We start from the raw sequence: 25,202 nt of genomic DNA, 5'->3' as shown, positions 1-25,202 counted from the left end.
TTTCACTATTTTGGCGGATACTGGAGGAAACCTCTTTCGGCTTCAGAGAGGTTCCAGAAAGTCAGAGACTGAGGCTTTTGGACCCTAAGCTCCTGCCCTCCCCAGGCTGTTCACCCAACCCCACCGGCCCTCTGCCAGGGTGCCTGCTCCTGCCCTCATCTCTTCCAGAGCCTGAGGCAGAGCTGAGGCCTTGCCTGACAGCATCCTATAAAGACTCAAAGCAGCAGCCTCAGAGCAGGCGCAGAGAAGCTTCTAGGGAAAAGGCCTGGAAAGAGCTTCCCTTGGTGTCCCCCACCCCCTCCTGAGAACTGTGTATTTATGCTCCATACCTCTAACTCAGAGAATGCTTTTAAAATTCAACCTAAAATCCCATTTTCCCTTATTTCTTCTTACGACATAAACTTTTTTTTTGGTCAGGGACCTGGGGAATTTCTCCAGAAGTGTGGGACTGCATTGCATTGTCTTTTCAATTCCCCCAGGTCCTTTAACTCATCAAGCCTGTTGGTACCAGGTTAAGAATACATCCCAGTTGTAGGGGGCTGGGGGAGGCATTCTCTCTTTCCACCCGTCCTGGCTGCCTCCCACTGTTTTCACTGGGCTTAGTTTCATAAGTGCCCCTTTTTCAGTCTTGAGCAGGTACCCATTCACCTGACAGTCACTGGAATGTTTTAATGTATTAGAGGCATGCCTGACAGAGATGAGTGGGGGGCGAAAGAAGGGATCTGAGGAGCTGCGCTCAAGTTATGGTTCCTTAACTTTTTGGCAGTGAGACCTTGGCTCAATCATGTAACCTCCCTGAGCCTCTACTGCCTCATCAGGAAAATAGGAAAAATTATAACCTGTACTTAGCCAGAGTGTTGAGAGATCTCGTTTGCGAAAGCGCTGGATACACTGTGAAGCACCTAGGAGCGCACGGCACCTGGAACCACTTTTGAAAAATATTTGAAGTGTTTCCCAAATCTTCCCTGCTTTTCTTATCTTTGTGGGGTGAGGGCTTGCTCCACTCTGCCCCCACCAGGACCCTCTGATCTAACGACACCCACCCTCGCCAAGCCCAGGTGAACCCACATCTCAGCCCAGGGGCAGTGAGCTCGCCCTTCAGGCCCGAAAGCGCGCACTCAGCACCCATTCGGATCTTCCTCCTTTGTGCACCCCGCATCCCTCCCACCTAGATTCGAGCGTGCCCACCCACCCAGCCTGCTTCCCCCCTCTCCTGCAGCGCACGCGTGGAGCGGGGCACTCAAAGCGTCCCCGGTACATCTGGGCGCGCAGGCCACCACAGCTGGAACGCCCGGCCGCTCAGGCGCCTGGCCGCCCCCCGGCCCGGCAGGTAGTGCCGCGAGGCGGGGTGGGGGGAGCGGGAGCGCCGGCGGGGCGGGGCCCGCGGGGGTGGGGCGGGGGCCTGACTGCCGGGTCGGACCGCCGAGCCGCGAGGGACAGAGGCGCGGGAGGCGCGTGGAGCCAGCCGCAGCCGGAGCCGGTGCCGGAGCCGGAGCCGGAGCCCCAGACCGCGCCCGCGCCCGCGCCGCCATGCCCTTGGCCTTCTGCGGCAGCGAGAACCACTCGGCCGCCTACCGGGTGGACCAGGGCGTCCTCAACAACGGTTGCTTCGTGGACGCGCTCAACGTGGTGCCTCACGTCTTCCTGCTCTTCATCACTTTCCCCATCCTCTTCATCGGTGAGCGCGCGGGGAGCGGCGGAGGAGGGGAGGGTACAGGCGGGGAGGGAGGAGGAGGAGGAGGAGGAGGCGCCGCCGCGCACCACACCGCTCCCTTTCCCCCCTCGGGCCCCGAGACCGACCGGCAGTCGCCTCCCTCCCGGGGTCCCCTGCTCTGTGTTGTATCCCGCGGTCCCCGCACTCGCCGGCCCTGCCATCCCCTCCCTCCCTGAGGTGCACCAAACACAGGACGCTCGTGACTCAGGGGACCCCCAAGTTTTCCACCGCAGAGCCGAAGCTGAAATGGAGAACAGGAAAAGCAGTGTGGGCGCTGGAATGTTTGGGAGGGGTTCGGGCTGTACCCCCAGTAGTACAGTGTAGGGAGACAGGGCACCCCTCCCCCGAGGTACTCTCCCGGTCAGCCGAGACTGGGCCCAGGGAGAAGGGCAGCCTGGCCTCGGGAGCCGGAATGGAGGCCCTGTGAGCCCCTGTGTGTTTTGGGGCTGCGCCAGACAGTGATCAGTAGCCTCTGCAGGTCCCTGGGGGTCCCACGCGCCTTGGGGGAGAAGAGGCAGGAGCTAGGGACTTGGGTCCTCTCGTCTGCTACTCCATCTGGACCAGCGTCACCGCTTGAAAGCCCTCTGCAAAGTTGAGCACCACCGTTAGGACCATCCTGCGTGCCTTTTCACTGTGGTCCTCTTTGTCTCTCTTCAGAACCTTGAATTTTCCAAGCTGGCTAGAGCTTTGTCAACTCACGGGGTGTTCCCCATCCCCCCACCCCCCCCCACCCCCTGCATCTGCAAAACTTGTTAATTCACTCTAATGTTTTTAAAGGGCAAATTTTAAAATTCATATACAGCTTTTGGGAAGAAAGGAAAGATTGTCACAAAATTAAGAAAGGAAGGATGTGGCAGAGGCAGAGTTGCTAGTTATTGACAACTAGAAATAAGGAAGAAGCATATGTTCTCAAACAAATGGCTTATTTACATGATAATTTGTCATACAAGAGGTTAGTATATAAAATGAGTACCTGCATAGGAGGGCCTGCATGGGTCCAGGCTTCACGCTTGGACACTTAGGTCACAGGTACCAGACTCGGGCATTCTCATGCACAGGTGTACAGATGGTTACACTCCCCACTGTGGGCTCAATACCCAAGCACTCACCTGGGGTTCATGCACCCTCTTCCTGGTGAGCCAGGCTTCCCACCTCTCCATGGCTCTCCTTGCAGGATGGGGCAGTCAAAGCTCCAAGGTACACATCCACCACAGCACATGGCTCCACTTCCCTGGGCACAATCTGCGCTGGATCCTGACCTTCATGCTGCTCTTCGTCCTGGTGTGTGAAATCGCAGAGGGCATCCTGTCTGATGGGTGAGTACTCAGGAGAGTGGATCTGTCCTGAGGTGCTTCCCAGAAGGCCCGAGGAGACCCCAGCTCACCTGTATTCCATGAGACAGTAGCATTTGCTAATAAATCCAGCAACCATTTATCCAACATGTCCTGTTGGCTCTCTGTGCCAGATGCTGGACACAAGTGAGACCCAGGCCCTGGCCGCAGGGTAGAGGGAACATGGATCTGCATGCCAAGACCTGGAGAAATAATCCTAGAGCCTATTAGAATGCCCCAACGCCTGTGGAAGATGCCCTGCCTCTTCCTCAAGCTGCTAGAATTCCCTTCTTGGGAAGAATAAAAATCACTCTTGCTTAAGACTTTCCCTTGGTTCCCAGTTGTTTCCAGGTGCTCAGCCTAGTATCTGGGGTTCTTGCAGTCAGCACCCCCCACCGTCTCTAACTTCATTCCCAAGGCCTCCCCTCGCCCACCTTTCCTCTGGGCCTCACAGAACACTACTTACCCCTGTCACAGCACAGATCATACCATATTTTAAGTTTCTGTCTATTTGCAAAACTGTCTCCTCCTGAGTGAGAAAGTCTTCAGAGTTGGGTTTTATCCATCTTTATAGTCACAGCACAAGGCATGTGACAAAGCCGCATAGATATTTATTGACTCCTTAAGAGAAGAAATGAAATAATGGTACAAGTAAGAACTCTGGGAGGAGAGAGGAAGGCAGGACTGGGCAAGCTTCGTGACTGAGGGGCTCCTGAGCTGAGTCTGGAGGTATGACAAGGTCTGACAGCAGAGGAGTTCCGGAGAGGGAGGGCCGGTGAGTCAGGAGGGAGGGGGAATAAAGGCACTGAAAGGGAAGCAGGTTGGGGTGAGAGTAGTGCTTGGGGGCTGGAGCATGAAACACAAGCAGGGGAGTGATGGATGCTGGGGCTTGGAAATCAGGGTGGGGGCCTCTCCAGGAGGGCTTGGAATGCTAGGCTGTGTCTGGGTTGGGTTTTGTCAGCAGTTTGGAACAGAAGAGACACATGGTCGGCACAGCATTTTGGGGTGAGGACCCTGGGAGGTGTCCAGGGCAGCCTGGAGGCAGGGAGAGGCTGGAGGTAGAAACAGCACCTAGGAGGTGATTACAGTAGTCTAGGTGAGAGATGACAGTGCCAGAAATGGTGTGTCAGCAGCGGGGGTGCAGAAGGAGGAGATGAAGCAGCCATCTCATGGAGGAAGGCTGAGCGACTGCCTGGGTGAGGGGGTGGTGGAGGGTGGAGGGCATGTGGCTAAAATATCAGAAGTCCAACCACTCTGAGCTGGAATCAGACCATGTCCAGATTCCACTCCTGCCAGCCAGCAGCAGGGGGATGGGATCCCCCAGCCCATACACACTACCTCACTGTCCCACCCCCAGTGTCCCTGCATGCTGGCTCCAGCAGAAGTCTCTGGGACAACTGCTTGCCTTGGGGCTCCTCCCGGTTGTCAGAGTCCCCCAGATGAGCAAGAAGACTGGAATGCTTGCTGCCACATAACTAGCAGGTGACAAGTCCACCTCCCATCCCCCATCCAGGTACCCCTTCCAAAGCAGCACAAATGTTCAAAAGGGGAAGGATGCTTTGTGAGCCCCCGGCCAGAAATTCTCACTAGGTTATAATCAGTGTAGTGGCAGAGAGGAAAACACCCTGCCTGTGGAGGAGGTAGACCTGGGTCATCGGCTGGTGCTTCTGCTGCATATCAGCTACAGGACTTCAGAGCAGTCACTCAGCCTTTCTGGGCCTCACTTTCTCTACCTGTGAAATGATCATAATAATCCCTGCCTTGCCTGCTTCACAGGGCCATGGAGGATGAAATTAGAGTACAGACAGGGTGCAGAAATGGAGTAGCAGAGCACTGGGCAGATAGTACATCTCCCAGAATGAGGGAGACCAGAATGAACCAGGTCAGGGACTCCCTCCTGCCGGCTGCCAGCAGCCCCTCCTGTGTGGGGCTGCATCTGTATCCCCTATCTCCCCAGCTCAGTGCAAACTTCCATTTCCTCCCCAGGAGGCAGGCTGGCTCCTGAACTGGACACTTGCCACCTGGTCTTTGCTGGCCTCCATCTGTGGGCCCATACCCCTGGGCAGGCAAGCATGAAGAAAGGACATAGAAAGGGAGCAGACAAGAGGAGAGGCCACAGATCCTGCCCTGTGGGACCCCCAGTCCACCCTGGCCTGGGTTTGCAGACCTACCTGGGAGTCTAGGGGCAGGGGGCAGTGGAGGCTAGTTAAAGCAGTAGTCTTCAAACCCTGGCTTAGTTTAGGGTAAGCACATTTAGTGATTAATTAAGGCATCGTAAACCTATAGGGCTTCCTCTCTTCCTTTGGGTTTTGTTTTTGTGTGGAGCTCTGAATTTAGAACACCAAAAGCAGTACAAGTCAGGGAGGAAATACTTTTTTTAGCAATATAACTAGAATGTTTTCCTAGATCACGATACACTGGAAAAAACCCATATATAAAAAACTTTTACCTAATTTCTAACCTAATTCAGTGTATATTATTCAGGAAAGCAGCCAAAGTCTGTTTTGTTCAGTTATGTCATGAAATATTTATTTCAGTTATGGTTAATCTTCATCTTATTTACTTATATCAAATGTTTATCATTTCTACCTCCTATTGCAAAAATGAATTTATTTAAACTTATGATATAACATTTAACTTAAAAATGTGTGGAGTATAAGTTTTTTCAAAAACTTATTTCAAGGAGTACAAAGGCAGGAGTTTTGAAGACCCCTGAACAGGGTGTTGGCTGCTCCCAGTGACCCCATTAGTGACTGCCCTGTGCCTCCTGTATAAGTCTTTTGCTGAGAATATCCACTAACTAAGGTTTAAAAAGTATCAACATTTATGGTCTCATTTATTAAGAAATCTGGAGGCCACCTCTCTAGTTGGTTTGGTGACTTAGTGATGTCATCAGAGACCCAGCCTCTTCCCATCTTTCTACTTTATCCTCTGTGTGTCTACTGAATCTTTCCCCATGGTCACAAGATGGCTGCCAAGCTCCGGATATCACTTAGGAAGGCAAGGGCACGGGTGCCTGGGTGGCTCAGTCGGTTGAGCGGCTGACTTCAGCTCAGGTCATGATCTTGCAATCTGAGTTTGAGCCCAGCGACAGGCTCTGTGCTGACAGCTCAGAGCCTGGAGCCTGCTTCAGATTCTGTGCCTCGCTCTCTCTCTGCCCCTCCCCTGCACGTGCTCTGTCTCTCTCTGTCTCAAAAATAAATAAAACATTTTAAAAAATTAAGAAAAAAAAAAAGGAAGGCAAAGGCAAAGGGGACATGCTCTCATATGTCTCTTCCTTATGCATGATATCTTCCTCTGCAGACTTTCCTTTGCATCTCATTGGCCAGCATTGGGTTATATGGCCACCCTTAGACCAATCACTGGCAAAGGAGTGTGGAATTGCATGGCTGCTTGAACCAATCACCATCCATTCCCTAGGGCTGGGCCCACTGCTGCTAGAACAAACTTGTGGTTCTTTTAGCAAAGCAGGAGGAGAACATGTTATTTGATAAACAGCCCATAGTGCCTCTACACCCTATACACTAGTCTTACCAGACTACTTAGGGCCCCCTCATGGCTCTCCTCATGTCCTCCCTCCTTCTCTGTTGAACTCTAGTTCCCCCTTCAAAGTCCAGCCTGGTGCCACCTCCTCTGTGAAGTTCTCCTTGGTTGTCCACCTACTCTTGCGCTCTCAACCTTCAGTCCATCTGCAATATCACTTCCCTAGACTGCCTAGTCAGGAGGTTAGGTTAGTGACTGCCTAGTCACTTCCCTAAACTGCCAAGCATGGTTGCCCTCTCCCCACGGTCAGCTTCTTGAGGGCAGGGATGCTTGGCATGCTGGGCAGAAGGAGCAACGCAAGCAAGAGCAGCACCGAGGCGGGAAGTTGGAGGGGGCCTTCTGGGAATGGAGGGGGGGGGGTCTCAAAATGGCCTCAGCAGAAATAACGGGCTGAGGAGTGCTGAAAAAGTGGCTTGAGGCCATGTCACCTGGACCTTTGGTGCCAGGCTGAGCAGTGTGGGTTTTGCTTTCTGTAGGACGGAGCTGTGGAAGGGCACAGTTAGGCCAATTAAGTAATGAGCTTCCTCACCAGTCATGGGGAAGCCTGAAATCTGAGAGAGCTCTGGCTCCCTACAGGTCTTGTCACCAGACCAGAGTCCACCCACCACAGAGACCTCTGTGAGTTACAGTGGGGAGGGGATGAGCTGGTATTGGCCTCCATCACCATCCCAAGGGAAGAAACCAAAACTGTGACCTCTTAGCCTCTCTATGCCTCAACTGTAAAATGAGACTAAGGGTATAGACTTCGTGGGATTTCCTGAAGATTAAATGAGTTCATATACATCACGTGCTTAGAACAGTGCCTGGCACAGGGTAAATGCTCAATAAATGTTGACTATCAGTGTTGTCATTGCACCACCTGGGGCTGGGTCCAATGCTGATTTATGCTGTTCATGCTAAGTGGGGCTGTCACTAACAGGTGTACGGGTCCCTGTACTGCCCAAGGGACCCCAGGGACAGGAAGCCAGCTGTGTTCACTCCCAGAGAAGTGGTTCCAGGCTGAAGACTCTCCAGCTGTGACTGCCAAAGCTGGCTTCCCCATGGCAGGTTCTATAAGCACGAACCCAGGGAGAGAAGGTCATGAGTTCCAAAGCCTGGATACTGAGCCCTCATAGTCTCATTGTGTGGACTCGGGGGCCCCTAACTAAAGAGCATGTTTGGGATCTGTGTAGGCTGGGCAGAGCTGTCAGTATAAGAGGTGGAGCTGTGTGTATGATCCAGAGGCCCTACTGTGTGCTGAATCCGAAGCGTAAAGCCTGGGCTGCTCTATTGGCCCATCTACCTCCAATCTCTCTCTCTTTCTCCCTCTCCCCCATCCCAGGGTGACTGAATCCCGCCATCTCCACCTGTACATGCCAGCCGGGATGGCATTCATGGCTGCTGTCACCTCCGTGGTCTACTATCACAACATCGAGACCTCCAACTTCCCCAAGCTGCTGATAGGTAGGGGAGAGGGAGGGGAGGGGAGAGGGATGGTTACCTCCATTCATTCCTTCAGATAACGTTTTCTGAACACTGACCATGTGCCAGGCATTGTTCTAGGTGCTAGAGGTTCAGAAGTGGAGCTGAAACAATCCCTGCCTTCTGGTGTGGGAAAAGACAGACAGGCAAAGAGAGTGAATAAGCAAATAGGGAGGAATGATGCTGTGAAGAAAAGAAAGCTGAGCAAGTCTTTGAGTGTGATGGCTGTATTGCTGTCTATATAGGGTGGTCAGGAAAGATCTCTGATGAGGGTAAGCGTGCGGGTATTTAGGGGAAGAAATTTTCCGTGGTTTGGAATAGCAAGTGCAAAGACCTTCTGGTAGGAACAAACTGGCAAATAGTCCAGTGTGGGCGAAGCCAAAAGAGGAAGAGAAAGAATGGCAAGAGAGGAACAGAGAAGACACCTAGGCTTTGGGTCTGAGCACCTGGGCAAGTGATGGTGTTAATAACTGACATGGCAAAGGAGCAGGGGCTGGGGTTTGGGGAGCTGGGGCGGGGTTGGGACATGTTGAGTTTGAAGCAGCCAACCCATGTGTCAAATGAGCAGTTGCATAAATGAGCCGGGCACTTGAGGGAGGTCAGGACTGGAGATGTATACGTTCAGAGGTCACAGGCTTACAGGTGGCATCTAAAGCTTGAGTGTGGATGAGGTTACCTGGAGAGAGAAGACACAGAGCCCAGGACCCCAGAGTTAGAGCCTGCAGTTTGTGAACATTTAGAAAGATCCAAGAAGGAGTGCTTACTTAGACCTTCTGACACTATGTGGCTGGGGTCCCGGGGAATGACTATTGATGTTTGTTGAGCATGTACTGCGTGCCGGGCTTACATGCATTATTTCACTTGATTTCCACAATCTCCATATGGGTATCATTGCTATCCCCATTCTACAGATGTGGACACTGAACTCAGAGGTTACAAACAATGACAGCGAACATTCATTTAACACTTGCTATGTGTCAGATATGTCCTAAACATTTTACATATATTAACTCATTTGATCCTTATAACAACACTAAGAGGTAGGTACTATTATTATCTCCCCTTTACACAACAGGAAATTGAGACTCAGAGCTTAAGTGATTTTACTAGTCTGCCCTACCGGTCAAGGGGCAGAACCAGGTCTAGATCCCAGGAGTCTGGCACCCAAGGAGGCTCTTAACTGCTTCTGAGACTGTGTGTCTAAGGCTAATCAAACCACTTGGGCCAAAGGTATAAATCTGGAGGTCTACCTCTGTGTTCGGCTCAGTCTGCATGTCGAAGGTCAGGGCTGTACCTCTGACTGTTAGGCTGTGGTCAGACTGTGTGTCATTAAGTCAGGCTATGATTTTTAGGAGTCACGACATCTAATTGGCATCTGGAGTCTGGAACACTCTGTGCCAAGCCAGAGACAGCACAGTGTCATGAGGGGGCAGAGGGTATTTTCCCATGTAGGGTGGGAGCTGGACTCTGTCAGGATCATCCAGGTTAACCCCCTACCCAGGTGACCCCATAAGAGTGTGGTCGGGAGACTAGGGGGCACAAGTTGAGAGAGAGAGATGTTAAGTACAGACTTCAGAGATCCTCCCTCTTCTGAAGATTCAGAAGCATCTCCTCATGCAGAGAACCCCTCATTAACCCCAGTGCCTGATGGACCGTTGCCCCCAGAAACATCCTGTCTGGTCATTGGCTGAGTTTATTTTCTCACTCTCCGGAAAACATGTAATGTTCTTTCCTTAAAGCACAAATTACCACCTATCGATGGACCATTCTTTCTCCAAAGAACAAGGACTAACTCCCTCCACTCCCTTTTGGTAGAGCTTTGCTCTGCGGAGCCAGAAATTCTAGAACAGGGAAAAGAGGAGAGGAGTACCCAATGCCTGAGCTGCAGGCATTGAGGACAGTGGGTATTGGGGAGCAGCTGGCCCTCTGAGAAGACTCCTGTCTGCTCACAGGTCTGGAATCCTGCAGAAAGATGAACCCACAAAATGACCTTGGTCCTGAGGCACCAGATGAGATCAAGGAAATGTTCTATGAAAAAGTCACATTTGAGCTGAGAACTGAAGGATAGGTAGGAACTACCTGGGAGAAGGGAGAGGAGACCATTGCAGGCAGAGAGAACAGCATGTCTTGAGACAGGAGAAGCACGTTAGGAAATCTGGAAGAAAACCAGTGACTGGAATGCAGAAAGCAGAGAGAGCTGAACTTTGAAGGCTGGAGTGGCAGGTGGGAACCATACCAGGCAGGTATGCCTATCCTAATGCCCTCACCCAAGGATAGATGGCATTTGTCCCTCTCTGGGAAGGTTCACCATCTTGGCCTAGTTCCCAGCCCAGACTCAGGCTGGGGCAGACCCCAGGCATTAGCCTTTATCCCATGGCATTGAGGATTAGGGTGTGTGAGGTGTGTGTGTGTGTGTGTGTGTGTGTGTGTGTGTAACTTATACATGAAATTTATTACTTTAACCACTTTTAAATGCACAGTTTGTGACATTAAGTACATTGACATTTGTGCAGCCATCATCATCCATCCATCGAACCATCCATCTCCAAAACTTTTCATCTTCCCAGACTGAAACTCTGTATCCATGAAACAGTAACTCCATATTCTCCTCTCTCCCCTGTCCCCTCATCCTCTCAAAACCACCATTCTACTTTCTATCTTTACAAACATGACTACTCTAGGTACCTTGTATAAGTGGAAGCATACACTGTTTTGTCCTTTTGTGACTGGCTCGCTTAACTTAGCATAATATCCTCAAGGTTCACCCGTGTTGTAGCATGTAGCAGGTAGCATTCTGACGAATGTTCTTTCTTTTTAAAACTGAATAACATTCCATTGTATGGATATAATGCATTTCGCTTATCCATTCATCCGTCAATGGGCACTTGGGTTTCTTCCACCTTTTAGTTACTGTGAATAATGCTGTTAGGAACATGGGTGCATTGAGATCATATTTGATCACATACATTGCTTTACAGAGGCAATTCTGGAAGTGGGCAAGAGGGAAAGAGGAGAAACCATGAGAAAGCCCTCCAGGTAGTGCAGGGGACATATGATGGTGGCCACCGAGGAGATATGATGGTGACCCAGGTGGCCCAGATATTTAAAAGTAAAGTAGACATGGGGCGCCTGCGTGGCTTCGTCGGTTAAGCGTCCGACTTCGGCTCAGGTCATGATCTCACGGTCTGTGAGTTCGAGCCCCGCATCAGGCTCTGTGCTGACAGCTCAGAGCCTGGAGCCTGTTTCAGATTCTGTGTCTCCCTCTCTCTCTGCTCCTCCCCTGTTCATGCTCTGTCTCTCTCTGTCTCAAAAATAAATTAAAAAACGTTAAAAAAAATAAAAATAAAAAAAGTAAAGTAGACAGAACTTGGTAATAGGTGGGGTGTGGAAAGGGACAGGGAAGATGCTGGGGTAATGAGAATTCAGAACCTAAAACTTGCCCACAGCCCCCCTGTCACCACTGTCCTTTTCTGCTTTTCTCTCAGTCAAGCCCTAAGCTTTGGCTGAGGGCTGCGACGTCCAGCACTGTGGAAATAACCCTTGGGCTTAGTCCTGGATCCACCACTAACTCCCTGTGTGACCTTGGACACGACCTCAGACTCCATGAGACTCAGTTTCTGTATCTGGACAGGAATTGTAAGTCCCTGTCTAAGTCACAGGATTTTTATGAAGAGCAAATCAGACCACATCTGTTAAGACCCATGTGAGGCATATTTTCAAGTCTTGACTCCCAAAAGTGACCTTCATGAAGGGCCAAAGAGGTTCTGATGCTCAAGTCTTGTCTGGGGAGTGTAGGTGTGGGGGCAGGGTGATGGCCTCCAGCTGTGGGATCCCTGTGACCTCGTCACCAGACCAAGGTGAGGGGTTTATCATCCCAGTCCTGTCAAGAGGCGGGTAGCACGCAGAAAGCAGACACTTCTGCCCCCTATCCTAATGCCCTCACCCAGGGACCTGAGATAGATGGCATTTGTCCCTCTCTGGGAAAGTTCACCGTCTTGGGCTAGTTCCCAGCCCAGACTCAGGCTGGGGCAGACCCCAACTTTTGTCTCTAAGAGATGCCCTGGCATTTGTGTGACCAGGCTCATCTAGGGATGGAGGGCAGCTTGAAGGTGTCTCCTTCTCTGTGACCCCACTAGAGAGGAGCTCTAGGGAATGTAGGCTGACCTTATCTGCATAGGACTCTAGGGAGTGAGGGGGAAGGAGCTGCCTACGCTAAAGCAAGCATCTCCTAAAGGGGGGCTTATTATTGTTCCTTCCTCTGGTTGCCAGCTGACAGTGGTTTATTGGCAGGTGGTGGCGGTGAGAATTTAGAGATTAGAATCTACTGATAGCTTCTGATGATTATGGTCCCAGGTCTGAAATCTGGAGATAATAAAAATATTAACAGCTGATGTCCAAAGAGCACCACCCGCTGTGTACCAGGCCCACTGTGCTAGATGCTCACAGCAACCTTTGAGGAAGTGCTGTTATCATCCCCATTTTTATGGGTGAAGAAACAGAGGCCTGGATGGGTTAAATGATTTACCCAAAGTCACATAACTATTAAATTACAGGATCTGAGCCCAAATATATCTGGCTGCAAGGCCCTGTTCTAACCACCGTACACACTGCCTCACAGAACTGTGACTTCCTTTTTCTCATCCCCCAGTCCCCCAGGCTCCATGAGGAGCATCATCATGCTGTATGGAGTGGGCTCTATCCTGGGGACACTCAAGCTTGCAGTGAGCTCGGGCAGGTCACAACCTCTTTAGGGCTCCTTTATAGAGGAGGACAGCTATTAAATGAAAGAGTGGGTCGAAGGATCTTTAAGATTTTCCAGGCTTAGAAATTCCACAAGCAAACCACTATAGGACGGAGGCTCTAGGCATGGGCTCTGCATCAGGCTGGGCCAGTTCCACCTCCCGACTGAGCAGTTACTTAACCTTTCTGAGCCTTAATTCCTTTGTCTGTTAAATCAGGGGTGATGGCGCTTTTCCCCTCACAAGGTTGTTGTAAGGAATAAGTGAGATAATACTTAAAGTGCTTCCTTGGCATGGCGCCTACAACTTAGTTAACTTCAAGACATAATTTTCCTATTTTTCTTATTAATTACTGTAAAGGGAAATTTGGCTGACCAGCTTGACTTACAAAATTAAAAAAAAATTTTAGTGTTTATTTTTTTATTTTTGAAAGAGAGAGAGAGAGAGAGAAAGAGAGCGAGCAGGGGAGGGGCAGAGAGAGAAGGAGACACAGAATCTGAAGCAGGCTCTAGGCTCCGAGCTGTCAGCACAGAGCCTGACGTGGGGCTCGAACCCACAAACCGTGAGATCATGACCTGAAGCGAAGCCGGATGCTTAACCGACTGAGCCACCCAGGCGCCCTTTGACTTACAAGATTATTAATGTTTTGAACATACCTATCATGAATGTTTTAATGTATGTATACCATCTGAAAATTACACACATATATTCACACACACAGCCTTTTCCTCAGAAATGTGCTCTCACACCCATAACAGTGGCTTGTTCACACAGATACGTCCTCCCTGACATACTTCTTTTCTCTCCTTCTCTCCCACACACTTGCACACTCATGACTGCACACACATGCAAATCCACACACACACATGTCCTCTCCCCTGCAGCCCTGCTAGTCTACTGGACCCTGGCCTTCATCACCAAGACGATCAAGTTCGTCAAGTTCTATGACCACGCCATCGGCTTCTCACAGCTGCGCTTCTGCCTTACGGGGCTGTTGGTGATCCTCTACGGGATGCTGCTCCTGGTGGAGGTCAATGTCATCAGAGTGAGGGTAAGCAGACCACTCCTGAGCCACCCCAGCACCCATCTCAGGACACACCTTAGCCAGGGCGGGGCTTCTGATGTGGGCCTTCCCCTGGATGTGGGCCCCCACCCTGCTTCTTAGCCAAGCCCTAGAAGCAGTCAGCCTCCTTTACCCACCCCCAAAGGAGAGTTGAGGCTGGTGGGGGAGTTTTGAGAGGAACATTCCATCTGATCCCACTGCCCTCTACCTGAGGATCCCAGAGGGAATGGAAGTGATAGGATGTGTTAGCCAAGGTTGAAGGATTCTGAGTTTAATCCCATAGAAGAGGGAAAAGAGCTTCAAGTACTGGCTTCCCCCGAGCTCTGTTGTTGTTTCTGTTATTTTGGGGGAAGGGAGTTAATGTATTCATCATAGTTTCACATATACCTGAATGAGTAAATGTGGCTGCATACATGTCTTTGGTCTTGTTTTGTTATCATTTTTGCTTATTCCCTTTACCTCTTTCCTCTCTTCCTACTCTATGCTCCCCGGACCTTCCCCCCCTCCCCAAGTAACCCAGATAACAACCTAATATGTGCACTTCCATTCTTGGTTTTTATTAGTATAATATCATATACTTGTATCTACTTAAGGTTCTTTTTTCTCAACACATGTAAGAGTAAGGTTTTTCCTCTCAATATTCATTTTATAAAAATAGGATCATATTATACACAGTTTTCTGCATCTTGCTTTTCTCACCCAACAGATATCTCTTAGGACTCCCTCCAAGTCTGCTATGGCTAATTTAGTTTTCTTAATGGCTGCATAATATTCCATCATGTGGATGAGCAATAATTTATTCAGCCATTACCCTATTGATGGGCATTCACTGTGTTGCCAAGTTTCTGTCTTCACAAATAATGGTGTATTCAACATGCTTCTATCTTTATGTATTGCTGTTTTTATTTCTTTGGGATAGAGTCCAAGGAGTGGAGTTGCTAGTTCAAAGAGTCTGTGTATTTTAAATTTTAATCAATGTTGCAGATTGCCTTCCAGAAAGACTATAATCTACTAGCAATGAATACGACAACCGTCTCCCTTCCTCCAACAAGCAATGGGCCAGCCCCATTTGGGTGATAAGTGTGAAGTGCTCCTTGCATTTGCATTTCTCTGATACCCCTGTTTAGTTGGTGATTTACAGGGTACAAAGGCCGACCTCACTCCCTGCCTCAACTGACCCTCACAGCACCCCTGGGATGCAAGTACCACCCACATTTTAGACTTTCTAAAAAGGAAACTTTTTAGAGGAGACTTGTCCAAAAACACCTTGCTAGTAAGTGGAAGAGGCAGGTCTGCAGGGCTCCATGTCCTGCAAACCCGACATGAAACATGGTAATGTCCTCAGATCTGTGGGGAAGATGGCATACGGGAGATTTCTGTTCTTTCTCAGTCCGGCTTAGATCCAACCCAACCCAGCCAAGGGGATACAGAGCAGACCTCAATGAAGAGTTATAAGCCAGGAGGCCCTGGCACTGATGGCCAGGATGTGTGGAGGGACCCATTTCCTGGGAATAGGCAAGAGATGGCCTCCTATGTTAGAGGTCAAGGGTGGGGTGTCACAACCCCAGATCTTTTCTGGGGCAAAGTGGAGGGTGGTGAGAAGTTGTACTTACCTATCCCCTGTGACCCATGTGCCCCACAGAGATATATCTTCTTCAAGTCGCCAAGGGAGGTAAAGCCCCCTGAGGACCTACAGGACTTGGGGGTGCGCTTCCTGCAGCCCTTCGTGAATTTGCTATCCAAAGGCACCTACTGGTGGATGAATGCTTTCATCAAGACTGCCCACAAGAAGCCCATTGATCTCCGAGCCATTGGGAAGCTGCCCATTGCCATGAGGGCCCTCACCAACTACCAGCGGCTCTGTGAGGCTTTCGACACCCAGGCGGTCAGTGGGGGCCCTGCCTCACCATCCGTCCCCCTCCCTCTAATTTACAGTCACAGATGGGGACCTCAGAAGGCATCAGGTCAAACCCCTGGTAGGCCCTATGGAGGGGAAGAGGCTTGCCCTGAGTGACACAGTGAACCAGGGACAAGTCCAGAACTAAAGATTCATAGGACTGTCACAGCTAGAATGGCCCTTACACCCTTGTTGTCCACATGGGGGAAACTGAGGTCCTGAGAAGGGATGTGACCCCACTGCATTCCCTCATGTCCTATGTTCTTCCTTCTGGAGTTCAGTGACTTATAAAGGTGGGAACGTTCACCCATATTAAAGCAGAGATTTAGTGGCCTGACACTTGCACAAATTCTGTAAGTTGAGCCAAGTAGGGGTCTCCCTCTATCACTACCATGGAAACGGAGGCTCTGAGAAAGGCGCAGAACTGGCCCACAGCTGGTAGGTGGCAGAGCCAGTGTCCCAACTCCCAGTCCAGTGTTCCTTTGCTGCCTCTGCCCTAGCATAGGGAGGAGGGGTGGACACTGAGGCAGATGCAATGCAGGTGGTGACGAATGAGTGTGCCACGTGCTGTGCTCATCACATGGTCCCTGACCGGCTATGTGACCTTGATCAATCATCTGGCCTCAGTTTCCCCATCTGAACTGTGTTGGTGTTGGGAGGGCCCACCTCACCATGCACTTGATGGTTCAGTGATTTCTTCCTGGAGTTCACCTGTCTGCAGAAAAGTTTCCCCAGGCAGCAGGAACCAGGGACTTCCTGGGAGGCCAGATTCTGCCATTCTGACCAGGCCATCGGTCTCTCTCTCGGCAGCAGAAGGACTCGCAGAGCACACAGGGTGCCCGGGCCATCTGGCAGGCACTCTGCCGTGCCTTTGGGAGACGCCTGGTCCTCAGCAGCACTTTCCGTATACTGGCTGACCTGCTGGGCTTCGCCGGGCCGCTGTGCATCTTCGGGATTGTGGACCACCTTGGAAAGGAAAACCGCGTCTTCCAGCCCAAGGTAGGCCATCCCAGGGGTAGAGCAGGGCATCCTTTGGAAGATTTTCCCTTGTACATGAGAACGTGCAAGGGGCCAATGTGTGTGCACTTTGACTGCACTGGGTCAGCTCCTCACACACGCACAAAGCCCTTGGCAATATCTCCCTCTAGAAGATGCTCTGCATCTGGTTAACAGAAATGCCAGGGGGCAAGCTTGTGCCCCAGGAAGATTTATGATGCCCTTGCCATCTCTTCACCTTGCCATCATTGCCATAATTCCTCTCCCAGTTATTACTCATTCAGAAAGTTGTAGGAAGTACATTTGTTTACTCAGTGTCTAGGGCTTCTGTGATTTGTTGGATATGTTGGCTTAAGTTTACATCATCCTAATGGACTCTAAATAACTTCACAATCTGTCTTCTTCAGTTCTGTATATCCTGGCATTCAAGGCTCTACAGGGACATCTTGGAGGTTGCTGCTGGGGGTGACAAGAGGGAAACCTCCATGAGTTTCTCACCCCCGCCCCCAATTCCAGATTTCACTCAAAGCTGACCCAGTTTTATGAATATGTGGGCCTTTCCCATCAAAAATTCTTTTTACAAAAGGATTCCATGTCTTTTTTTTTTTAACGTTTATTTTTGAGACAGAGAGAGACAGAGCATGAACGGGGGAGGGTCAGAGAGAGGGAGACACAGAATCTGAAACAGGCTTCAGGCTCTGAGCTGTCAGCACAGAGCCCGACGCGGGGCTCGAGCTCACAGACTGCGAGATCTTGACCTGAGCCAAAGTCGGCCGCTTAACCGACTGAGCCACCCAGGCGCCCCAAGGATTTCATGTCTTAAAAGTACTTGAAACTCATTGGATTAGACAATATCCAATGGCCTTTGCAGCTTTAAAGATGCTACAGACTGAAATCCATTGGACGAAAGAAGCAGGAAATCTTTGTGGGGGTTGATTTTCCCTGCTAGGACAATGGCATCCCCTCTGGGGATGAGGGTGGGGTACTACTTTATTCCTTTATCTGTTTCTTTGCTGCCACTTAGGTTTAGATGGCCACAAAATGGAAAACTTTTCACGTGTAACAAGACTCAGAGTTTTATTTTCCCAGCAGGAATATCATTGTAAACTTTTAGCCACAGACAGTCTGAAAATGGTGCTGAGAATTGCTAATTAGGGACCTTAATGATTTATGACATTCCCTTGTGTAACACTATTCATCTCCTTGGCTCTAAGATCGCAGAGGGCATTTAATCCTCTGGAGGTTTATATTAAGTTTTTTAAGAGATATAATTAATCAGCTGAGCACTTCTGATCAGCAGTATGAAACACTCCAAATCTGTTTGTCTGATTTATTCAGCAAATATTTATTGAACCCTACTCTGTGCCAGGCCTGGTTTGGGCTGTGGGAATCCAGAGGCAATGGTTATGATGAGGACCATTCACAATACTGACAACCACGTCCTGACCACTTAACGCATGCACGGCTGCTTGTGGGAATTATGCATGTGTTGTCACATCTCATGCCCAACACAACCTTTCAGGGTAAATTTTTTTTTTTTTTTGGTAACAGCTTTATTGAGATATCATTCACATACCATATAACTTACGAAGTAGGTATTTTTATCCCCATTTTCAGATGAGGGACTTGAGGTGTGGAGAGGTTAGGTAACTTTCTTTAGTGTTTCTTGGTTACTTAGCGACAGAGTTGGAATCTGAACCCAAGTCTCTTTCACTCCATAGTATATATCCCCTACTATGAGGGGGTGTATACAGGGAACTGTAGGAAGAGGGAGTGACTAACTCAGCCAGTAGTCATGGATAGCTTCATAAAGGAGCTAGTATTTGAATGGGGCCTTGACATATGAGTATGAGTTGGCCAGGCTAAGATGGGCAGATTTCTAGTTCAACACGAATGTAAGGACTCTTCTTGCTTATTTCGACCTTGATGGCTTTTGAGCCTCTGAGGTATACTTGGCCCCAAAAGAGAGAGGAAGGGCCATCTCCTCTTGTCTACAAGAGTGTTACCTTCAGTTCTAGTCTGACCATAGATGACTCCAGAATACTCTACATTGATAACCCTGTAGCAACAGGGCCTGTTGTTACTATTGGGGTGGGGGGGGGGCGTGTCACAGGCCAGAGCCCTTGTCAGCTTGTCCACATTGTTGTCTTCTTCCTGTGTTTCCCAAAGCTCTGGTGGGCTTCTGCTGGTGAGAGAGCTCTGAGGCAGGATGTGCCAGAGAGGTAGTGAGAACAGCACTTAGAATTTTAGCTCATCTGAACGTTAGCTTTGTGGTCTCTTTTCTCTTTATTTGTATACCAGCCCTGGGATTTACCGCCCTCTCGTTGGAATGCTCTTGTCCTGGTTACTCGTCAGTACATAAATCCCTGAGACAGATGGCTCTGCCTCAGTGGCTGCAGGCCTTATCAGATTTAATATTTGTTCCCTGCAGCCCAAATACAATCAGCAAATTACAGACACTGAAACAAGAGGTGAAAGTAAATATAGTCTCCAGTGTCAGCAGCAAAGAATCCTCAACCGTGTGGTTGCCTGGGATATGGCTTAATTCTCATTTGGGCTTCTGGACCCAGAAAATGGGGCAGAGGGGTCATTTATTGAGGTCATTCGGTTCATCCCCCTGCCTCCCAATGGCTCTAACTCAGAGAGACAGGTGCTGTTCTGGTCTTTATGAACCTACAAGGACAGAAGCTCTCTAGCTACGTGTGCCAGCATTTAACAACCCTCTCTGTGAGAAAGCCCTTCTTTCCACTCAGCCTCGATCCACACTGCTGTAGTCTGCACAGCCGGACACGACTGTTTACATCATTGTCAGTGGCTGCCCTGTCCTCCCTTCCCTTTCCGGGACACTCACAGTTGGCAGGAATCACACCGCCCTTGGCATCTGCGAGGACAAACATTATCTCTTCTTTAATTCCACACTCCTGCCCCGTCTGCCACACCCCGGGGAAAGCTGGGACCCTGGCTGGGAGCAGCCCATGACCTCCCCCTCTACTGCCTCCTCTCCCACCTAATCCCCACCCACAATCTGTCACCTGCTGTGGATGCCACTGATCTGGCTGCAGGGCAAGGGAACTGGATTCATAATGAACTGCCAGCATCTGAAACCTGCCAGCGCTGCCCTAGGCCATTAGTTGAGCAGAGAAAGAACAGTCTGGGTTTGATCTGAGGGCCAAAGCTTCAAACAGCCTCTAACCTCAGAGGGGAAATGTGTGTAAGTTTGTGAGTGTATGTGTATTTCTGAATGAGTTCTCCTGGAAACTGTTTATGATTCTGTATGTATGTCCTTCTATTTGTCCTGTGTCTCTTGGTTTATCTCTTTCCATGTGTGTCTGTGTCCCTATTTGAGTACACGTATTTGTAACTATTGTTGTGGGTGACTGTGTAAATTTATATGCATTTCTGTGACTTTGTGATGTCAGTGCGTGGGCTGGTCTCTTCATGGCAATGCCCATGCAGCTGCTCTGGCCTGGCAGGACTCCCTTCCTCTCACTAACCCCTCTCAGCCACCAAGACTCAGCTCAGATGTCACCTCCTCCAGGAAGACTTCCTCTAATAGGGTTAGATTCCCCTCCTCTGTGCTCCCATAACATCCGGGGCTTGCACCATCAAAAACCCCTTGTCTCTTTCCCAACTTGACCCTGAGTCCCCTATGACAAGAACTGCATTATCTGACCTCCGGGTGCCCAACACCCAGCTCTATGCCTGACATTCAGGAGGCACAGGAGAAATGATTCTTCAGGGAATCATATAGAAGTTGCCACATATTGAGTGCTTATGCTTACTAGATATTTTTAGCTGCATTGTTACGTTAAATTCTCACAACAACTCTCTGAGTAGAAACCCTTAATGGCTTCATTTTACAGTGAGGAAACTGAGGCTCAGAGAGTTTGAAGAACTTACATAAAGACACAGTGGCTAATATATAATGATCTAGGACTCAAACTCAGATGTGGCTAACCTCTAAATCCAGGCTCTAAATCACCATAACTGGTTATAGATGGATGGTTGGGTACACTGGTCCATGAGTGTTCAAAGATAGTTGTCACTGTTTTCACCCAGGGTCTTCCAGGGCTGGGACCTATGGGCAATGCATCTTCTGGTTCCCGCCAAAATAAGAAGCAAAAGCCCATGTGATCCCTCTCCATTAAGCTCTAGAGAACAAGGGAAGGAGGGCTTTCCAGTCATATCTCTGGCCAGACAGGGATAATGAGGGTCAGAACTATAGAGTCAAGGGTCCTAGGTTCTAGTCCTACCTGTGCAATGAACCCAGCTCAACTGCAAAATGGAGAAATGTAGGGGCGCCTGGGTGTTTGTTGAGCTTCCAACTTCAGCTCAGGTCACGATCTTGCGGTTTGTGAGTTCAAGCCCTACATCGGGCTCTGTGCTGGCAGCTCAGAACCTGGAGCCTGCTCTGGATTCTGTCTCCCTCTCTCTCTGCCCCTCTCCTGCTCACACTCTTTCTCTCTGTCTCTCTCAAAAATAAACACTTAAAAATGGGAAATGTATAACTTCTATAACAAGTAGATGGGAAGGAAGAGCATATACATTGATTGATTTAAAATATGTATTGAGCACCCCCAGAAACAAACACAGTTTCTTTCCCTGAGAGCTTGTGAAAATGTGGGATGAGGGTATCTGATCTTCTGAAGCATTTAACTCCCACCAGATGTCATGTTGCAGGTCCTTGGCCTTTCCTCTCTAGCCTTCAAGGTGCTGGGCAATGTCAGTGCCCTCACACCCATTTAAACCTCCCCAATGCCTGCCTTCCTTGGGTAGTAGTGCCTCAGGTCTCTTTGGCTAGTTTAGTTCCCACTTCTTAATAAAAACTTAGCTATTCTGGGCTCCATATCTTTTATGTCTCTCTTTGAAGAGAGATCAATAATGTCCTAATGACTTATACCTACAGGAAGATTTTCATTTTAATAGGCCACGAAATTCTTGATCCAAAGAAATATAGTTTCTGACCCTGTGGTGTGTGTGTGTTATGGGGGGAAGGGGTCAAGGTTTTGCCTTTAAAGCTGCAAAAAAAGAATTTGTTGTTTTGTTAAAAATGTGAAAATGATGAGTGTATTTAACAAATGCCACCCGTATTCTCACCAACATACGTGATCAGTTGACTTTTCTAGTCCTCATTTTCCAGCCTATGTGTTTTCCGATCATTGTGACATAGCACATGCATGGCAGTCCTTGCTGCTTGAGAGCTTTTGTGATGATCAGTGTTCTTGAGTGTGTGGTATTCCCATGAGCATCATACCATACCTAACCATTCTCTGTGGTTGGACATTTGCATGGCTTTTCAGACTCTCCCCTTGCTGTAGTCCAGAGATAGAATACTTTTTTCACATACAGCTATTTCCTGGTGTGAAATTATTTCCTTTGGGGTAAATTCCCATGATGTGCTTTGTTGCTTTAACATAATGGACTCCATTCTCCAGAGCTGGGTCTCTGCAGAAGATGATAGAACCTAAGAATTCCAAAATATGTTGGATAGGACCAGGCTTTACCAAACCCACATGCCTTCTTTTTTGACTGAGAACCAGCTAAGTGGCCATGTTTCTGTCCCCCACAAGTCATAAGCTTGTAGCTGACAATGGGAGACTCAAGGTCAAAAGGCTGGATAAGGCTTTGGTAGTACATCTAGGGTCGTAGTTTTGGGATCACACAGGTTCATGTTCACATGTTGTCCCTTATCAGTGTGTGACCTTGAACCAGCCACATAGCCATGCTGAGACACCATTTCCTCATGTATAAAATTAGGCTCATAATGGCATTCTTCTCATTAGTGTATTATGAGAATGGAGTTCTGTACCTGGTAAATATTGTATCCTGCCTGTAGGATACGGGTCTCAACCCCTGCAGCCTAATTTTAAGGTCCATTTTGCTGCCTCCAGCCCACCCCCACCCTCTACCCTCTCTTTTCTCCTTCTGCCTTTCCCTCTGGTTCTTTGACAAATGAGACAAGAGTCAGGGGTTCAGGCCTTGGTAGGGCCTTCCTCTATGAGACCTCAGTGGTCTCTCTGTGTCTGCTTCCTGCTTCCTCTCTCTGTGTCTGTGAAAAGCCTCCTTTCCCACAGATCCAGGGAGAGATGATAGACGTAAGCTCCATGAAGCAGGGCTGGTTTAGAAGGCCCAGATCTTTTCTACTACCATTCGATAGCCCTGTATCCGAGACCCAGGAATTTCTGACTCTAGGAAAAAGACTCCTTTTAGAGTTCTGACCCCTTGGACCTGATCCTGGCCATAGACATGCCCTCAGCCTCCTTCTCATCACTATGTTCCCACCACCCTTTAGCCTGCAGCAGCTCCTGTCCCCTTTCAAATGGCTTTTGGAGTTCAGGGCAGAGTCTCAGAAAGGGGAGAGAGTGCTGTCTTCATGGAAACATTGATGTGGTTCTGCTGGGGAGCAAAGGTTTAATCAGGATCAAAGTTTTCCTGGGAGTTATTGATGCTGAATTTGGAAACAGGCATGCTGTTGTTTCCTGGTGTCTTTAGCAACAGAATCAAAATGTTTGGTTTTTCCCAGTGCTTATCATCTGAGATCTTGCTAGAGGTGCAGCAAGAGGACCTTCGATTTAAAAGGACGTCCCGGGACCCCACGAGGCTCAGGGGCTTCTAAAATCTTCTCCAGCCTATTATAGGTGATGACTTTCCATCTCGCCTGGGAGCACTACAGTTTTCCCATTGGTCTTTCTTCCCCAGAAATTTCTACAGGGCAGGCTGTCGGTGAGTGTAGGACAAGACCTCAGCTCATTCGTTTTTTTTTTTGTAGCAGAGAACACACGTTGTGGGATTTGTTCAGGCCGTTCTGGTTTTGGCTGCTCTGTGATTTGCTCTATTTATTCTTGTTCCATTCAGGGTGATCTCCCCTGGGCCCGGTGGCCACAAAGCTGAGAGTCATATTTATGGGCACGAGGTTAGAACTGGGCCACATTCTGTTCTCCTAAGTAGGATGATAAAGAGGGGATAGGCACCCCTCCCTGTGGCTAGAAGAATGTTTAGTTGGATTTATTAGTCTAATTTCCCTCATAAACAGCTGCATAAAGCTTTGCAAGCATGGAGGGTCTTATAGTAATGGCCACTGTGGCACAGTAACAGGTGCTAACGGCGGTCATTTTGCTAGCAACGACAGCCACCTCTGAATTCTCTTTCAGACGCAATTTCTCGGGGTTTACTTTGTCTCATCCCAAGAGTTCCTTGCTAATGCCTACGTCTTGGCCGTGCTTCTGTTCCTTGCCCTCCTACTGCAAAGAACATTTCTGCAAGCATCCTACTATGTCGCCATCGAAACTGGAATTAACTTGAGAGGAGCAATACAGGTACTTTTTGCAATACAGGCTAATTATGGTTTCACTTAGCAGTAAGAACCGCGTTATTCATCCTCATGGGCACTTAAGAATAATTCCGGTGTGAGTTTATCTTTTTGTTGCCCTTTAGCAGTGCTTTGAAACAATAACCATTGACAAAGAGGTGTAGGAAGAGTGGAAAGTGCCTTGGGCTGGACTCAGGGAGTGCAATAGTTCTAGCCCTGGTTCTGCCTTGCACGAGGTCTGTGATGTCACCTGCTTGGCCTAGAATGGGACAGATGTCACTAATGGGTCACCACATTCTTTCCAGCTGAATGCACATGCAGCGTCAGACTCCTTCCCCAGATTCTGTCCCAGGGGTCTGCTACCAGTCTTCTCTGGGTGCAAAAAAAAAAAATAAATGAGCTTGACTTACTGGGACTAGAGAGCCTCTAATGTCTATTTGAGCTCTTAAATCTTGGCCCAGCAATATTTATTTGAACTCTTAAACCTTGGACCTAGTCCCTTGGATCTAGGTCCTTCTTCCTTCCCCCTGTGGTTTCCTTCCCAGAGTGGGTTTAAAGGGTGATCAAAATCAGGAAGGATTCAGGGCACTTTTAGGCAAGGCAGTGACGAGAGTTGTCCAAGCCCTAGTATTCTCTTTAGAATTTTGGTTCAGCCATTGGAATGGGGAGACCCAGTGAGATGGTGGTTTAAGTAGGACAAAAGTTTGTTTTCCACACACAGTCAGGGCTGCTGTGGCAGCTGCACACTTGTCAGAGACCCTGGCTCCTTCTGTAAGGCTGCCAGCCTGCTCATGTGCCTTCTGCCCCATGGCTTCAGATGACTGTTGACATTGCCAATGCTGGGCCCACACTTAAACCAGCAAGAGAAGAAAGATGGGACAAAAGGAGGGAATGCTGCCTTCTTTTAAAATCATAACGCAGAAGGTACACATGTCCTTCTTCACCCCATCGATGAGAAATTGGCCACGTGGTCACACCTAGAGAGGCTAGAAAGTGTGGTCTTTGTTCCTGACAGCCATATATGCCCTGCTAGAAATTCTTCTCGTGAAAAGAGAAGAATGGGTCTCTCGTGAAAAGAGAGAATGGATATTGGGAGACAACTAGCAGATTCTGACATACCCAGAAATTCCCATGAAGTCAGTAGAACAC

General features: G+C 49.1%; 1 protein-coding gene across 1 annotated transcript in view; it reads left to right on the top strand.

The window, feature by feature from the left end:
- Nucleotides 1–1,423: 1,423 nt before the first annotated feature.
- Nucleotides 1,424–25,202, top strand: part of ABCC8 (ATP binding cassette subfamily C member 8) — a 77,995-nt gene continuing 54,216 nt past the window's right edge. The window contains exons 1-7 of the mRNA XM_043582353.1: nucleotides 1,424–1,678; nucleotides 2,889–3,030; nucleotides 7,910–8,031; nucleotides 13,673–13,839; nucleotides 15,494–15,736; nucleotides 16,559–16,747; nucleotides 23,896–24,060. Of these exons, the coding sequence (XP_043438288.1) occupies nucleotides 1,531–1,678; nucleotides 2,889–3,030; nucleotides 7,910–8,031; nucleotides 13,673–13,839; nucleotides 15,494–15,736; nucleotides 16,559–16,747; nucleotides 23,896–24,060 (1,176 nt within the window). The 5' untranslated portion in view covers nucleotides 1,424–1,530. The remainder of the gene's footprint in view (nucleotides 1,679–2,888; nucleotides 3,031–7,909; nucleotides 8,032–13,672; nucleotides 13,840–15,493; nucleotides 15,737–16,558; nucleotides 16,748–23,895; nucleotides 24,061–25,202) is intronic.

The sequence above is a fragment of the Prionailurus bengalensis genome, chromosome D1 (genome assembly GCF_016509475.1).
Source record: "Prionailurus bengalensis isolate Pbe53 chromosome D1, Fcat_Pben_1.1_paternal_pri, whole genome shotgun sequence".
NCBI classification, from domain to species: domain Eukaryota; kingdom Metazoa; phylum Chordata; class Mammalia; order Carnivora; family Felidae; genus Prionailurus; species Prionailurus bengalensis.
The sequence above is the reverse complement of the archived record's forward strand: the minus strand, read 5'-3'. Positions and strand labels throughout refer to the sequence as shown.